Source organism: Lissotriton helveticus, chromosome 11, assembly GCF_964261635.1.
Source record: "Lissotriton helveticus chromosome 11, aLisHel1.1, whole genome shotgun sequence".
NCBI lineage: Eukaryota > Metazoa > Chordata > Amphibia > Caudata > Salamandridae > Lissotriton > Lissotriton helveticus.
Window position 1 is genome coordinate 555,916,138 of NC_136072.1, and position 17,028 is coordinate 555,933,165.

At 43.2% G+C, this 17,028-nt stretch overlaps 1 protein-coding gene across 2 annotated transcripts in view; it reads right to left on the reverse strand.

Moving 5' to 3' along the window:
• Window positions 1-290: 290 nt before the first annotated feature.
• The window catches only part of FGFR1 (fibroblast growth factor receptor 1), a 164,524-nt gene continuing 147,786 nt past the window's right edge, over window positions 291-17,028 (reverse strand). For both annotated transcript variants that reach the window (XM_078666317.1, XM_078666318.1), the window contains exons 15-18: window positions 15,190-15,260; window positions 4,644-4,781; window positions 2,847-2,952; window positions 291-1,766 (exon numbers count right to left, since the gene is read on the reverse strand). In XM_078666317.1, the coding sequence (XP_078522443.1) occupies window positions 1,596-1,766; window positions 2,847-2,952; window positions 4,644-4,781; window positions 15,190-15,260 (486 nt within the window). In that variant the 3' untranslated portion in view covers window positions 291-1,595. The remainder of the gene's footprint in view (window positions 1,767-2,846; window positions 2,953-4,643; window positions 4,782-15,189; window positions 15,261-17,028) is intronic.

Sequence of the window (17,028 nt, forward strand, 5' to 3'; positions counted from 1 at the left end):
GAAGGCAGAATTATTTCTTTTCTACTGTAGAATTAATCAGTAATTTTTCCGTATCTAGAGATGCTATTTGACCCTCATCTAAATGTCACTTGGGGTCAGGAAAGACCTGAGAATGAGTGCCATCGGGAGTCGTTCCCAAAACGAGGAGCCCCACAGGGTATATGATTGAAAGATACTTTGCGGTTGCGCCCTTACCTAGGGTGCAGCAATGTTATATAGACCATGAAGGAACTTTTCCAGAATCCAGAACCCATATACAAGGACACAATCATTACTCAACACAGCCGATATAAAACGAAAGCAGCATTTTCTGTATTTATTCAGGGACCTACATTGGAATACGGAAGTTTAGAACATAATTTAAAAAAATAAACAGGAAAGTAGCAAAATATATGAACTTTTTTGTTTGTTTACAGCAATCAACATCTCTACCAGTTAATAGTAACTTACTACTAAACTGGCATCTTTCAGGTAACCACCCTTTCAAAAAACATGTAAATATATAATTCATATTTATACAGTTCTAGCTATATACACAAGATTTATTTTAGCACTGGAGTTGTATTTGGCTGCCTGCTCTATTTGTCAGTGCTCAGCAGAAGGTTTATAGGCCGCAATTGGCCATTTTAAAAGTACAGTCTGTTTGGTCAGCAAAGAACATTAGTACCGGAATTATCAAAACTGTGGGCCCTGTTATGAATATTACAAAAAAACAAAAAAAAACACGAGGCATGTCAGTACCTAGTGCTCCAATAAAAGAGTCCAAAGATTGGTCTGAATGTGCTATGACTCCACAGTCCTTCATACGTCAAGGCAAGAAAACTACTGTTGGAACTGGAGAAGATCTCCTCTGGACTAGCTTATTACTCTGTGATAGAACAGGTCGCCTCTTTGCAACCACAACGACTGGCAAGGAACCTTCAATCATCCCTAAAGAGAAGAGACAATCATACGTTGCTGTGTCCTTGAGGCAAGGCCCGGGTGGATCACTCTGGAACTAAAGGGCGATCCAAGTTTCCAAAATCCAAAACAAAAGAGGGTTAAGGCTCATTAGAACTCCCCACAATAGGTTCATCCAGTTTCCGTGAGTAGACACTGCTCTCAGCCGTATGGAACTGCAAGCGGGTAGACTATTCTCCATCCCTTTATTCTCCTAGGTGTCTATTTCTTGCACTCTGGGTTGCGATGGAGGGCATTCTGGTCTTAAATGTATCTCAAGAAGCCACAGAGGTCAGACTGCTTCACTTTTTCCCATCAAGGTCCCAGATAGCAGACTGTTCCCAGAGACTTTATGGTCCTGCCTACTTGAGGAGTACATTGACCAAAATGTAAGGAAAATGTTCAAGTTAAAAAAACACAACTCAACGTGATACAAGATTAAGGCTTGTTAAACTGGCATGCTGCAGTGGGCTGGTGGCGTTGGTCTGGTGAGATGCTACACCGGCGCATGTTATGGTCCATAATACAAAAAATAAGACATTTCCTGGTAGTTCGATGGCTGGACAACATTGCCCTCCCCCCTCAAAAAACTAAAAACCAAGAGGTCGGATGGTAGAAACGAGGTCACAGTTTCTGTTGTCTGGAAGTCACGACTGTCAGCGTTTTTTAAGGCCACCATTGGCATGCTGATACTTGGGAAGACAAGGTTCATCTGGAAGTGGATCATGAGAGAACACAGAGTCCTCTCCTGAGGAACACGTAGAACTGCGGGTGTCTGGAAAACCTGGAGAATACTGATCCATTGGCATAGACAGATCCAAATATTCCTGCAGGGATAAAGGGAAATTGTCAAGAAAGTGCCAAAACATACACGGATGCCATACTTCTAAATATGATCAGATAGGTTTCATTCTCCAGTCATAAGCCCTCCCTTTTTAAATTTCTGCTTCAATGGAGACTTGAAGAGACTCAAAACATCAACTGACCAACATTTTTATGTGGAGGACCAAAATGCATTAGCTGCTAACGCCCCAGATAATACAACTATGCTAAATGGCTGCATACATGTCCTTGGGTTATCCTTGGGTCATCTACTGATCTGCGGACAACAACAACTTTAAGATACCTAGACCATGGGACACCTTTATAACCGATAGGCAGGGTGTGGGCTCCGAGTCGCTGCCTCAGCTTCACCAATCAATGATTTAGTTATATAGATTCATCTCTATACAACATTTTTAATTCACATTATAATATACAAGACCGGTCAATGCTGCTGCCAGACAGAAAACTGGTGGTAGAAATGTTAAGGTGCTGATTGCATGAATTCCATAGCTTAAACTATAGTGACATTATTTGCTCCCACTCAGAAGGGTGGTTGTTTACGATTGGTACAGTGCAAGAAGCAATAATTGATGTGACAGATTAAATTTGCAGGTTGATTCTAAATTTGCAGGTCGATTCTAAAATTCTCAGATTATACCAATAGTCTTTTTTACATTTTATGAGCCATTTCTGTCCAGTAGATTACTACTGCATGATTTGAAGCAATTAATATATTAAAGACCATATTTTTAGACTTGCATTTTATTATATGGCTTTCATGTAATATTGTGCAATGAACTACAGCACTGATGTTACATTTTTCATTCCATGTTCCATACCCATACAGAGTTATATATTTTTTTTTACAGTACAGAGTTAGAACTCTTTCTCCCCATGGTCATTACATCAACGGTAATCAAACAGAGTACCAGTGAGTATATGTTTATCATACAGCTACATTCTGTGTTGGCTTCTGCATTTTTAAATTATAGTCTGCACCATTTTCTGAGTGATGGCCTGAAGGCTTTGAGTCATCAGCACTTATTCATACAATGGCACGCAAGAAAAAGCTTACGAAATACCTGATTGGAGGTCATTGCTACAATTCGGTCCAAATCTTCAACCAGCTGCTTGAAGGTTGGTCTTTGGGAAGGAACTGCATGCCAGCAGTCTCTCATCATCATGTATCTGGTCAGAAAAGAAGGCGGGGGTTGTTAAAAAGAGAGGTCAAAGCCTGGCAAAGGACATTGGTGTTGCTGCAGAAACCAAAGTGTCAAGTCTAGACATGTCAACAGCCGGCCGGGACTTGATCACTGCAAATCCCAGGGTCCTGTGGTGTTGGCCAGGACTTAAATGGATCTTCACAACAAATTAATGCAGACAGTTGAAATCTGAAATCTTAGTCTAAGCCTACATGATAAATTAGGATTCAGAATGGGATCCTTATGCAGACATCTCCCATTGTAGGAACCCTTATTCCCAAACCCAAGACTTAAGGGGGAGACTATCCAGCATAGGCCTACGAAGGGCTGTATTCATTCCAGATGTTCAAGTTATTTAATTAATCTGAGAGGAAGTCAGTTACATAGTGAATGGTTGTTCTGAATGTCTGGCACGTACTTAGGCTACGTTGAATCCAAGAGAGGTTTATGCTAGTCTGAAGGCTCCCCTGTGTAGTACTGCTCTTTTGTTCGTGTGTTATGTCTGGTTCTGGATTTATTACGCATTGATTACTTGGATTACACATCCCTAAACCTTTTCTGTGTGTCAAAAGCCTCGGAATATACAAGTTAAATGAAATATTAGACGATGAAGATCACGTCATTCATTCTCTACAAGTGCTTAGAGGCACTGTGGTAGGGTTTATTGGAGGTTAAAATCCAAGCTCCTTTTAACCATCTCTAAGGATTTGATCCATTAGATACGTGGAGTCTGCACAACTGGCACAAGGTGGTACAAAAAGTAAGTATCCTTAGAATACGGGCATCTTGCAAATTACACATTTCAGCTGAGCAACTCAGTAAGACTGAAGTGTCCACTTCTGATCTGCATGGATTAAAAACGGAAATGAAAAAAGGAATACAATTTCAATGGTTGGCTGCACTTCTCCATGCTGCTTATACCGTAACAATGGCCTACACCTGAATTGTCCTGTGTAAGTAGCGAGGGTTAGGAACTCCAATAGCGAGAAACTAAGGGCGAGATTAGCAGGGAAAATTAATGCAAACATAGTTTGGAACTCAAACATTTCAGCCACGGCAGATGAAACTGGAAACAGTTCTGAATACATGAAAACTAGGGAACAGTCCAAATATGGTCGGGCGTAAGGAGAACGGAAGGTGGGTGGAGAACGTGGTCAAGAGGCAATCACTACAAAAACACACAAAAAGCAGATAGTAAACTAAAACTTCTTTGGTAGAGTGATTGCGGAGGAAAAAGAAATTATTTTCATCAGTATTATAAACTTGGCCTCAGAAAATAACTAGCAGGTAACTAAAATCCTGTAACAGACTTCATACAGTAATTATTAAATGCAACAATTGTTACACTTAATGCCCTAAATCACTGTGCAGTAATATTTGTAGCATTGAAACAGAGATAAACAGCCGACTGGGGGAAAGTTGTAATAGGCATTACTCTGTGTGCAGAAGTGAGAAAACAAGGGCAGCATCTGTAAAGGGACACCTAATAAGTGAAGATCTACGAACTGAGAAAGGCAACTGGCAAATCCAACAGGGCCCTCCCATTACTAAGCTAATTTTGCAAGGCTATCAGTTATTTTACACGATTAGTCACTTTTTCATGAATATGACCCAATTGTCTTGAAACAATTGGACTCTTAGCCACGCTATCTGATCTGTCTCACTCTTGATACTCACAGTTCATTTGTGCAGTTGCCAGGTTTGTCCATTCTGTGTCCCTCTTTTAATAACTTGAAGAGTTCTTCGACTGGAACCCCGGGGTAAGGAGAGCCACCCAGTGTGAAGATCTCCCACAGCAACACGCCGAAAGACCAGCTGGAGTAAAAGAAAATGTTACGGTAAGTTGTACTTCAGGCATACAAATACTTTAGATTAGTTCAAAGGCTTCTGCATGTCTTGATAAACTTTGATGGGATACTCTTATAACTAGTTTTGCAGGAGACCTGGGCTATCTTTCAAAGCTTGTAAGGGATTCTCTTGTTATTCGATCCCTGCGGTGGCTTACTCTCATGGAAGGGCCAGGGGTGGCCCCATGATTTGGGTTAGGGCGAACCCTAGGATAGATATGTCAATAGTTGACACAGTTAGCCAATCTTTTCAAGCCTTGTTCATAAGAGATGGGCATAGTGCTTCTTGTATTTATCTAATTTTTATAAATGATTTTTCAACTTCTTATTGTTGTTTGAGTATTTATTTGCTTTTGTTATGGGCTTTGACGTGCAAGGGGTAGAGCATACTCTGAAGCCTTGGCTCCTTTTATGTGGGGACTTAAATGCTAAATTGGTGGATGGGATAGTGGAGCTAGATGTGTGAGCTCAGTGGCACTTTGCGCACCTGGAGATCCTGGGGGGCGGGGCTAGGAGATTTAATGCCATGCTGGACTTACACGAAATGGATTATTTCTGGGCACTGGGCCTCTTCTACCCACATATAGGTGAGGGGGGCCGGATCGGTAATACATTGCATCTTCAACCTCTAAGCAATTGATGCAGTGGTGCTTAGCTAGCAAGACAGTCGAAACCCAGTGGGTGATCAGAACGCACTCTCAAATGTTGGGGGTTTACCTCTTCTGAGAGATAAACCTCCCCCCAATGTGTAACCAAATTAATAAACATTCCACGGACAGACTATAGGTGGTGTGGCTTCTTAAAGAGACTGAGGCCGCACTGGGTGCTGCCACCAGGGGTCATTTGTTGAAAACCAGCCATCTCTGAATCAGAACACACGCTGGTTTGACGCTAGCTGCTCTGCAGCCAATGGCCATCCGAGGCAGGCATTGTCCGGGATACCCAGAGATGTTAGGGCAGATAGGAGTAGCAAGGCAAGCTTATAAGCTTGCTTTAAAGGAAAGGAAGCATGCCTTATTTAAATGGGATCAGCAAGCTTTTGAGCTTGCAGATGCGCATAACTGCAGTGAGGTCTTCTGAGATTTGGTTAATCGCCTTCATGATGCTCCCCTGAATCAATGCCTGATGGGCAATATCTCTGGTCAGGATTGGATTAAGCACTCTACTATGATTTATCATCTGCCTGGACAGGGTTTGGGAGCTTTTAGTGCAGTTCGTGCCTTTCCAGGTCTCCATTCAGGAAGAGGATGCACTTATACTTAGCCCAAATGGTAAGGCTCCCAACCCTGATGAGATCCATATGGACTTATTTAAATGTAACACAGATTTAGGAGCTCCTCTGCTTGTAAATGTTTTCTGTGCACCTGGGTCCAGGAATCTTGGGCTGTATACATCATAGTCCCAATCTTTTAAAAAGGGGATGGAGGATCACCTACCTGCTATAGGTCCATCTCCCTCATTGATAGTACCGTGAAGGGTTTGAGGGGGGGTGAACAATATTCTGTCACCTTGCAAGTTTGGCTTCTGTCCTGGTTTAGGTACAGTAGAGCAGTGCCTGAATTTACATTTGATTGTGAGTGAGTATACAGTGGCTAGGCGCTGCCCTCTGTAACTGGGCTTCCTGGACCAGTCATCAGCCTTTGATCCGGTGAACAGAAGCAAACAGTGGTTGATGTTGCTCAAACCTAGGGGTTGATGTCTCTCGTTAATTTCCTTCACTCGTTCCACGAACACCTGGGCATGGTATGGATAGGCAGTAGAACTTTCAGATTTTTTCTTCTAGAGTGGGGTGTATCAGGGGTGTGAGTTAGCTTCCCTGCTATTTATTTACATAAATGTTCTCTGCACACAGCTATCAGCTCAATTAGGGACATCCCTAAGTTTGCAAATATTCCTGTCTCGGCCTTATTATGTACCGATGAGAATGTGCTAATGGCTAGGACACTGCGTGCTTTCCGCGCCTGATTGACTCATTCATAATATTTATGGATAGTCTTGACATGAAAACCAACTTTGGGAAGTCACACATAATGGTCTGTGGGCTGGGCCGGAAGCAGTTGTCATTCTTAAAGAAGCAAGAGCAGTATCTGTGCTCTTAGTGAAATATCTGTTATTTTGCCATTATGTTTGATGCAAATAATTCTTGGCACTCGCAGGTGAATATTGCACAAGCAAAGCTAGGGAAGGCGGCAGGGCCCCTTATCCAAACTCTCTCAGACGGGGCACGAGTACCATTTCTCCTTAATTAGAGATGTATAGCTTGCAATGTAACCCCACGGCCACCTATGGGGCGTGGATGACGGGATACCATAATGCGACTTCAATACAGAAAGAGGAAAATAGATCTGCAAGCGATTAATGTACTACCGCCCTCTACTTTCAATCAATCTATCAAAGCATTTATATGGCGCACTACTCACCCGGAGGGTCTCAAGGCGCTAGTGGGGGGGGGTCCGCTACTGTTCGAACAGCCAGGTCTTGAGCTGCTTCCTGAAGGCAAGGTGGTCCTGGTTCAGGCGGAGGTGGGTCAGGAGGGAGTTCCAAGTCTTGGCGGCAAGGTAGGAGAAGGACCTTCCTCCTGTGGTGGCTCTTCGGATGCGGGGGACGGCGGCGAGGGCGTAGCCGGTCGATCGAAGCTGGCGTGTGGGAGCATAGAAGTTGAGGCGGCTTTGCATTCAAGCTTAATTTGGCCTATGTAACCAACCATATTAAGCTGGCCCCCCCTTCTGCTGTAGTTGCATATATTGTCCAATAGCAAAGCTGTTTTTAATATAGAGGTTATTCATGATTTTCTTAATCTTGACAAGGGTCTGCCATTCCTTGGTTGAGTTATATCAACAAGACTTTAGCGAAGATCGGAGTATCAGACTTGTTCTCCGCGCCAGACACCATTAGCAAGTTGGATGAGGGACGGTTAAAGACCCACTTTGAAGAGCTGGCCCCCTCTCGAAGATTTGATGGATATTTATGACAGCATTCTATATGTGAGTATTAAGGGGCATGTGTGTGTTTCCCAGTTGCCTCCTTGCTCTTCTGACAGAACAACGGAACTTTCATTGTTACATTTAGTCTTTTTGTAAATTGCGTTGTACATTTTTTTCGCCTTTGCCTCAAGCAAACAGTGAAATCGATGGCTTTTAAAAAACTGTAGGGAGGCCCATCTGTATTTACAGATGTTAAGCAATCAATAGATATGTTTTAGAGTTTAAAATGTTTTGTTTATGTCCATTCGAAGCAGGAAGTATATGGAAGGGTAACTGATCTTAAACCTTTTAACATTGTGTTTATGTGTTTATATTGATCTGTGATGTTTTTGTACGATCTGTATTTTGTACTTTTTTGACCCTTTGTTAAGAATAAATAAAGGTTTGTGACTGACTGATCTAGTTTTGTCCTTTTAACATTTTCTTTATCCAAAAAGCATCACATTTTTGCATTGGTTGTGGTCCAAAATAAAAGTTCCTCAAAGCGGCTATACCAGGTCAATGCTTTGACCAGCAACTGACAAGAAAGGTACATATTTTTTCACATCTGTAGCAGAATTCTGTATCATCCACCCCCTTTAATTCACTTTTATGTCGTAGTTTAGATACCAAGGAAAATCAGAACATTAAGCTGTATACATATTTCTATGCTTACTGGACCGGACAATGACATTTGAACATAGGGCCATGCATGATGCGGGTGCAAAAGTCCTTAATGTTTTACTTGTTGTTTAATATTTGTTAATTTACAGCTGATAATGGAGGATGAATTTGGAAGTCTTTAAAAAAAATATGAGAGCATATTGATCAGGGGTTTGAGGAAATTCGATAAACTGGGACTTTCCACAGAGCACAGTGGCAGAAGAGAAAAGTATTGGAAAAATGTAAAATGTTTTTTTAATGCATTGGTCAATGTGGTCATGATTAGATGCTGAGAGAAAGTGGATATTGTCAGCTGAAAATAACCCAAGTATTCATAATGGGCACCACTACCTCAATATTTAAGGATTATGTTACTTACCCTGTAAGCATTTGTTCGTAGTAAGTGGTGCTATGCATACTCCTGCCATCCAGTGTTGGATCTGGATGTGTGCAAGTTGTTTTTCTTTTAAGAAGTCTTTTGAGCCACTAGTTTAAGGGACTCCTCTTGGTGATAATGCGCATGGGCATCGACTCCATTGTTAGATTGTTTTTCCACAGGCAGGTGAGAATGGAGTGTAAAGTCAGAGCAGTAAAGAAATGTCCATGCATAGCAAAAAGGTAAACTGCAACGCCCACGGGTGTTTGGAGAGGGTGGTGGGCAGATGTGTATCCACAGCACTACATGCCACGAAAAGATGCTTACAGGGCAAGTAAAATAATTTGTTCGAGCCATGTGCAGCTGTACATATACATGCTTTGAATAGACCGTAAAGCAGTTCTCCTCAAAGCTGTGGCTAACTTGTGGGTGTTGCAGTTGTTTGAAAGAGTGTACGTAGCACTGCCTGTCCTAATTTATCTTGAAGGTGTGCTAGAAAATCCACACAACAATGCTTTGTGAAGGTGTGTAATGTAGACCATGTAGCTGCTTTGCAAAGGTCAGCTACTGGGAAGTTGCCCAGGGAAGCCATAGAAGCCCCTATTGTTTGACTAGAGCATGCTCTAGGGGGTGTAAGTAAATTTATTTTGGCTTTAACATATCATGTTGGAATGCACTTAACTATTCATCTGGTGAGACCAGATTTGGATATAGGCTGTCCTTTCTGTCGTGGTGAGAACGCAACCAAAAGTTGTTTTGTTTTTCTAAATGTTTTAGTAAATGTTTTGCGAAGGACCACCCTGTCTCTATGAAGTTGGAAGAAGGGTTCTTCTAAGATTAATGCCTGAAGTTCACGAACACGTCTAAGTGATGTGATGACAATTTGAAATGCCACCATCCAAGAGAAAAATTGGAGAGCGCAGTAATGAAGGGGTTTGGATGGAGGACCCATGAGTCTTGTGAGAACAATGTCAAGATTCTGGGAAGGTGCAAGTAGAATCCAAGGTGGAATCATGATTCATGTATTGAAGGTTATAATAATAGGCACTTTGAAAAGACGGGTGTTATCTATTTTGCAGATAGGCATCTACTGCAACATGTTGTAATGGTATGGATGTGAAAGTGATCTGAGAGAGCTGTAAATGCATCAAGTAACAAATAATGCTTTGTATAGTGGAATTGAATGCATTCATTTGTTTAGCGTGACACAAACAACACATGTTTTCCATTTAGCCACATAGTATGCCCTTGTGGTAAGTTAAAATGCCACTTTGAAAATGGTCATCAATATGGTTGGGAGATTGAGGTAGCCGAATTATATGATCTCAGGAGCCATAGCGCTAGGCTGAGTGCCTTGGGATCTAGCGCCGGATTTCTCCATGGTTCTGAGTGAGACGGTCGAGCTTATGGCGGGGATCTACTGAGATCTAGTAGAGTTGAGTAACATCGGCTGTCGGGCCCATGTGGAAGCTACTAGTATGAGTGTAAGAGATGTTTGAGTTTCCAAAACAGAAACGAAGAAGAAAGGCAGAAAAGCACAGGCAAATATCCTTGACCAATTCATCTATAGAGCATTGCCCTTGGATAGTGGGTGTTGGAACTTGGAGGCAAAGAGTGGGCATTTTGTGTTTGTGGTTGCGAACAGATCTATTTGTGGAAATCCCCATTTGTGGAAGTAAAGGACCGCTTGGGGTGGAATTCCCATTTGTGAACATGTTGTCACATCCTTCAGAGGTCGCCAAATTGTTGTCCGCCCCCGAATGGTGTTCTGCTAACAGATGAATGTTGCGATGTAGGGCCCAGTGCCAAATTGTCTGAGATAGGCATGAGAGCTGTGGAGAGTGTGCCCCCTCTGTTTTTTTTAGTTAGTATATGGTTGTTGTATTGTCCACCCAGACTAGGACAACCTTGACAATCAAGTGAGGTAGGAACGCATTCAATGCTAGGTGAACAGCTTGAAGCTCTAGGTAGTTGATGTGGAGAGTCAGGTACTTGGAATCCCAAAGACCTGAAATGTGAGATCCTGCAAGTTATCCCCCTAGTCTGTGAGGGAGGCATCCACTGTCAGAATGATTTTATTTATTTTAAAAGTTTTATATAGCGCTGGCTAGACCCAGAGGTATCAGAGCGCTTTACATGAGCATCAGATCATAGTTACAGATTACATCGTTACAAAGGTTACACAGTTCTTAGAGCATGGCAACATAGTTACTTGTAAGGTCAAGATAAACAATAAGCACAAATACGTAAGGGGAAAAGAAGGTAAGGTGATAGATTCAGGGGGGGTTGGAGCAGGGAAAGTAGACAGATAATGAAGGGGGAAAGAGGAGGGGAGGGGAGGGATGAGAGACACAGCATGGGGAGAAGAGGAGAAGGGTGACGGGGACACAAACCGGTAGACGAGTCAAGGCAACGTCCAAAGTCCAGTAAGCTGTGATCCCAGGGAGGGGCAGAAGTGGGTGGGGTTGGAGGGGATGAGGGCTCAGGGTGGACAAGGGAAGGGGGGTTGCAAGGAAGAGTGAAGGTGGTAAACAGGGATGGGGAAGTGACGAGGAGGAAGGGCGAGTAAGGATGATAAAGAGAGGGCGGATGCATCTAGGGTCGGACAGATGTGGCCGGTGGAGGAGAACAGATAGGGATTAGGGTGGGGAATACGGTCTAGAAACAGGTATTGGTGTTTCACCACTGCAAAGTGATGAGTGAGGTTGTTTATCACCTCTAGAACTTCTAACTGACCCTGTGACTGAGACCACTGTAGTGCTAGGCGTCCCTGTAATGGATGCATGTGAAGCTGAGCATTAGGTACTATAGCAATGCAGGAAACTATCATGGCTAGGAGCCGCACAACTGTCCTTACTGTGAGCTGATGATTGGTTTGAAAACAGGATATTAATGTTTGGAAAATTTGAAGTCTTGAGGTATTGGGATAAGTTAATCCTAGTTTTGTTTTTAGGATTGCACCCAGATACGGCTGAATTTGTTGAGATTGAAGGTGAGATATGGTTATATTGACACTGAAGCCTAATAATTAATTAGATTTCTGGAAGCTTGTGTGTGTGTTGCTGACATAGATGAGTCAGTTGTCCAGATAAGGAAATACATGGATGGCTTCTTTGCACAGATGTGCTGCTACTACTGCTAGGCACCTGGTGAACACCCAAGGTTCAGAAGCGACCCTGAATGGTAGGACTTTGAATTGGTAGTGTTTTCCTGCTATCACAAATCTTATATATTTGCGATGTACTGAGTGCATTGGAATGTGGCAATAGGCGTCCTTTAAATCGAGGGCAGCGAGAAAGTCGCAGTGCTGGAGGAGTGGGATCACATCTTGGGGTGACCATATGAAAGTGCTCAGACATGACGTAGTGGCTTGGGGGCCTTAAATCTAGAATAGGGCGTAAAGGTGACAGAAGTCACTGTTTAGTGGCGGGTGTTCCACCATGTGGGGAAGCACCTTTGCCTCTACCCTTGGTATTGTTGGCCCTGTAGGAGCCTCTATAGTACCCTCTAGAGGAGTAATACTAATTTTGGTTACATTGGTAGGAGGTAGAGGCATCCGAAGTTGTGGTTTTGGTACCTTCATGATAGCTGAGTGGTGAAAGGAGCCCGGAGGTGTTGGTGTTTTGGGGGACCCCTTGGCTTGAAGCCTGAAATATGCAGTCCTGCATGGCAGCGGAGCAGGACGCTGGTGCTAATCCATCTTGTTACGATGTTGCAAGAGTCTAGGATACAAAGTATAGAGGTGTTAGATATAAGTTTGCCCTTTACAAGTTCTTGTCCCCTTTGTCTGTGCTCATCTGGGGGATAATGGAGGAGTTCTCCATTTTGTCCCAGTGAGCACGGTCATATCTGGCAAGCAAACCCTTCGAGATTGCGCCACCACCCTTTTCCCTGCCGCATCAATGCGCTTGCTCTCCTTCACAGGTGGGGGAGGGGGGAGGGGAAACACCACCGCTACCTTGTGAATTTGCCCTTATGAGCGATGATTATCACTAGCAAGGCTGGTGGTATCTGTCCTTTAATATAATATGGGATCTGATGGAGAGGGTTTATATTTTTTAATCCACCCTGGGTGTTATTATTTTAGCCCTATCATGGTCATTGAAAATTTCGTCCATGTGGCGTAACCTGCCCTTTAGCATAGGTATGTATTGAGTGCCCCTATGTGTAAATGAGTGTTTCGTAAAGAAATCCTCTTCTAGGGCTTTTTGTGCAGCTGCACATCATGGAAAGTAGCAGCTCTACAAATTAAATCCTGATAAGTAGTGGAATTATCAGGAGGCGATGGACTTGCTGTGTATAAGTCTGGATCAGTGTCCTCTGGAGGATCTATATCATAGGTGTCCCATGGGTCATCATGTCGTGGTGTCCCAAAAGTGTCATCCCCTGCATTATGTCCACCCGTACCATTACCAGGGGATCCCTGAGGTGAGGTGTCTAGGGGTGATGTTCAACAGACTGTGGTGGAGATGGTGGTGGAGGAGGAGAGGGTGGCGGAAGAGGCAAAAAACTACTTGCTTTGTCCTTTTCAGTGGAGAAGGTGAATCAAGTGCATCTTGAAAAGACAACTGTGTTTTTTAGGATGCTGTTGGAGCCGGAGGCTTTGCGATGAACGTCTAGTTTGAGGCTGAATATGGATCTGCCCTTGTCGAGCATCCAATTCTCCTGTACTTTATGGAGAATAGCGCCATTGGATTTTTGGCACGTTTCTTCGAAATATTTCGGATCGGAGCAGTGGATGAGGACCATCAACTCCGCACTGATGGGCGAGTAGGTGCCAGGGTTGTCTGCGAAGGGTTCGGCTGGTGTTTCGGTGCTGAACCGGAGGGTGGGGTGTCTGAACCAGCCGCTTGGTGCCGGCCATGGCCTTGATGCAATGGTGGTCCTTGGGCCTCTTGTTCAAGAGGTGCCATGTGTTTTTGGGGTCGTGAGGCAGGGGGTACAGTACTCACTACTTGAGCCTCCAGTATGACATTTGTTAGCTCAAAGGTGAGCTTGCGTTCAGGTTCGAAACTGCCCTCAATACAGAACACCTGTTTCTTCCACTACAAAAGGTGCTAGGTGGTGGGCTTCTTTACCGACGTCTTCATGCCTGATGAGGAGTGTCCTTGGTGGTCCTCCACTGCATCTTGAGCCAGCATGCCCAATAGTCTCCAAGTGTCTTCTTCGAGTGGAAAGAGCGACAGGCCTCGCAATCCGCCTCCCTGTGTTCTTGTGACAAACACAGGTTACAGACCTGATGGAAGTCGGTCCATTGGTATTTGGGGCGGCAGCGAGGACACACCAAATTCAACTACCAGCAGGGGATTCAATGGAGGACCTGATGGATGTTGAGTTTGAAGGACCTGAAAGGTGAGACTCTGAAGGGGCAGTGGTAAAAGCGTGTTTACTCAACGAGCGATTGTACCTAGATAGGCAAAGTAGTAAGCGCATTCAAAACAATGCTGGCGTGGGTTAGAGTGTATAAGGAACCAAAGAGAGATCCGTAACGGTCTTGACCACGAGTGCAGGCACAAACGTTCGAACCCGACAGAGGAAAGGAAACAATTTAAAAATGGAGTCGATTCCCATGCGCATTATCACCAAGAGGAGGAGTCACTCAAAATCATTACTCGAAAGACTTCTTCAAAGAAAAACAACTTGCACGCATCCGGATCCAACACTAGATAGCAGAAGTATGCAAAGCATGTATATCTACAGCTACACATGCCTCGGACAATATATTTCTTGTTGGCACAGAGAGACCTTTTGATTCTAGATTAATTTAGCAAGAAATATTCACCACACCACATGCACTTTTTTTTTTTTACTTGTAACACTAGTGATCCAGGTTTGATTCCACTGGTACATGTGGATCAGTCCCAAATTTCAATTATACTGGTAATGTCTCCTTACCTTGTACTTTATGCTTCACTGATAGTTTCTTTTCCTGTCAGCAAGTGCGGGCCATGATGAGACTACTCTTCTTGGTCAAAGTCCACCACTCACCTACATGTGTTATTTGTTATTCACCAAGCCCCCTCAACTAGTCCGTCCTAACAACCTCTCCTCCAAATAATTGTTCCGTTTCCTTTCAACTGCCATGATCTGTCAGATTTTACATTTTTTCCCCTTCATTTTGTTTTTACATGCCCCCAACATACCTACACGTGTGGCCCTGGTAATATTATTCTGCCATTCCTCTGTCACCACAGCCACCATATCTGCAGAGCCAATGCCGATATCGTTAATAGTCTGTTATAGATGTGGTTGCAGAATGAGCCATGGCTAACATCAAGCACATAATACACTTTACCCTGCGTACACTCAGACTGCACAACCAGAGTTGTTTAAAATTAAAGATCACATACTTTATGTGGAACTTGAACACTTACACGTCACTTTGATGAGTATATATGCGGTCAAAGAGTGCTTCAGGGGCCATCCACTTCACCGGTAATCGTCCCTAAAAGAAAGACTCATATTAATCTCTTAATTCGATTTGGCTGAGAATATTCAACAAACACCACTCTCCTGAGTTTGTCACAGCAGACTTCTTTTAAGAGTCACATGCTCACAACAATCTGCATTTACCATGAAAAAAGGCTCAAAATCATTTATCAGTAAGATCTCAAGTCCATTTACCAGAAGGATATCCTGGTTCCGGAGTAAACTTGCCAGTGAAACATTACTACTGGATTGCAAATACTACAAGTACAGAATGGAATGCATTTACCAGCAAGATATGTAGGCAGATTTTAATACTAATACTGCCTTTGCAATGAACGATATCAAGCCTGAAAAGCTGAAAATATTTTATTTTATGACTCAGGAAAACAGACAGTACAGTGCACAAAGGGAAGACCAGCCTGTGGTAAAATAAATTATATCAATGGCATAATATCCTCATACATATCTTCAACAAGTCAGGAAAATATTCTGGGATTCTCAGCTTTGAGAGGAATGAGGTTACCCTTCTAGGAACAGTATTGCATACTTTTTGCAATTTTATAGAGCAGGGTTCTCCGAAGTCAGTCCTAGGGGGCTGGATCCATGCCAAATATTCAAGATAACTACATTTATCTAAATTGCCATATGCTAAAAAGCTGCCATGGATTCGCCCCTTCAGGGCCAACTTCGGAGAACCCTGTAAAATATAGAGCATCATCTTGTACCAGTATACAAGACTTTAAAGGTGGGTTTACAGACTAACAAAAGATCTACAATTGCATTCATATCTCTCCTAGAAGTCAATACATCTCTAGGCGAATTGTGGCTGAATTTGTGCTTTCTCTAAAGCAGTGGGCAAGCACTACATAAACAGCTTGTGGCTTCACTATTGGTTTCTTGGGAAAGCTGCTGTACAAAGTGGTGGCATTGTCCAGAGAGGCATCCACTTGCGTTACCTTTCATAGATGGCAAATTAAAGCATTATTCGCAGAATATCAACTGGAGCAACGGAAGCCTAGGATGCAGCCAGGTCCCTGAACTACAGCATAAACTCGTGAGATTGTGGTAGATCAGACCGCAGCTACACATCCTTCAGAGACCATGCGAGGCAAAAGTGTTCCTCAAAGTCTCGTTCCATAGGTAGAGTAGGGAATCATTTTCACTAGAGGGAGATATGGTTGACATGGGCTTTAGAAATATAGTAGGTAGGGATCTCTGGAAGAAGCCTCACGATATTGCTATGATGCCGGAGTATAGAAGTGCTTTCTGATCATTGTGTCAGCCTTTCATGTCGGACAAGAGCCACCTTTTGTCTGAAGCAGTCAAACTCAACATTTAAGTTAATATCTTCAGACTGGGGCAGCTTTGTGGCTCTTATCCTATTGGAGTTGTCTGCTGCCTTCGATATGGTCAGCCATTCCACTCTAATCACCAGGTTGAGCGAGATTGGATTGAGGGGGTCATCCTACTGATACATCGCAGTTGGTTCTTTTTTCACCCCCCCTCCCCCAACTTTTGCCATTGGTTTGGGATGTCGCCTCTGCCGTTTCAGCTGTTAGAAATTTGGGATTTCAAATTGAAAGCGATCTCCTTAATTAATCAAGTTAATAAGCTATCCAATTGCTTTGTGCTGCTAAAAACATTTACAGACATTGGTAGTACATGCAGCTATCTAGAGGCGGTTAGACTATTACAACACTTGTTTTTGGACTCTCCAGAATACGAGCTCAAAAGCTTGTCACGAATACAAAACACTACAGCAAGTCAAGTCTGTCATTAGCTCT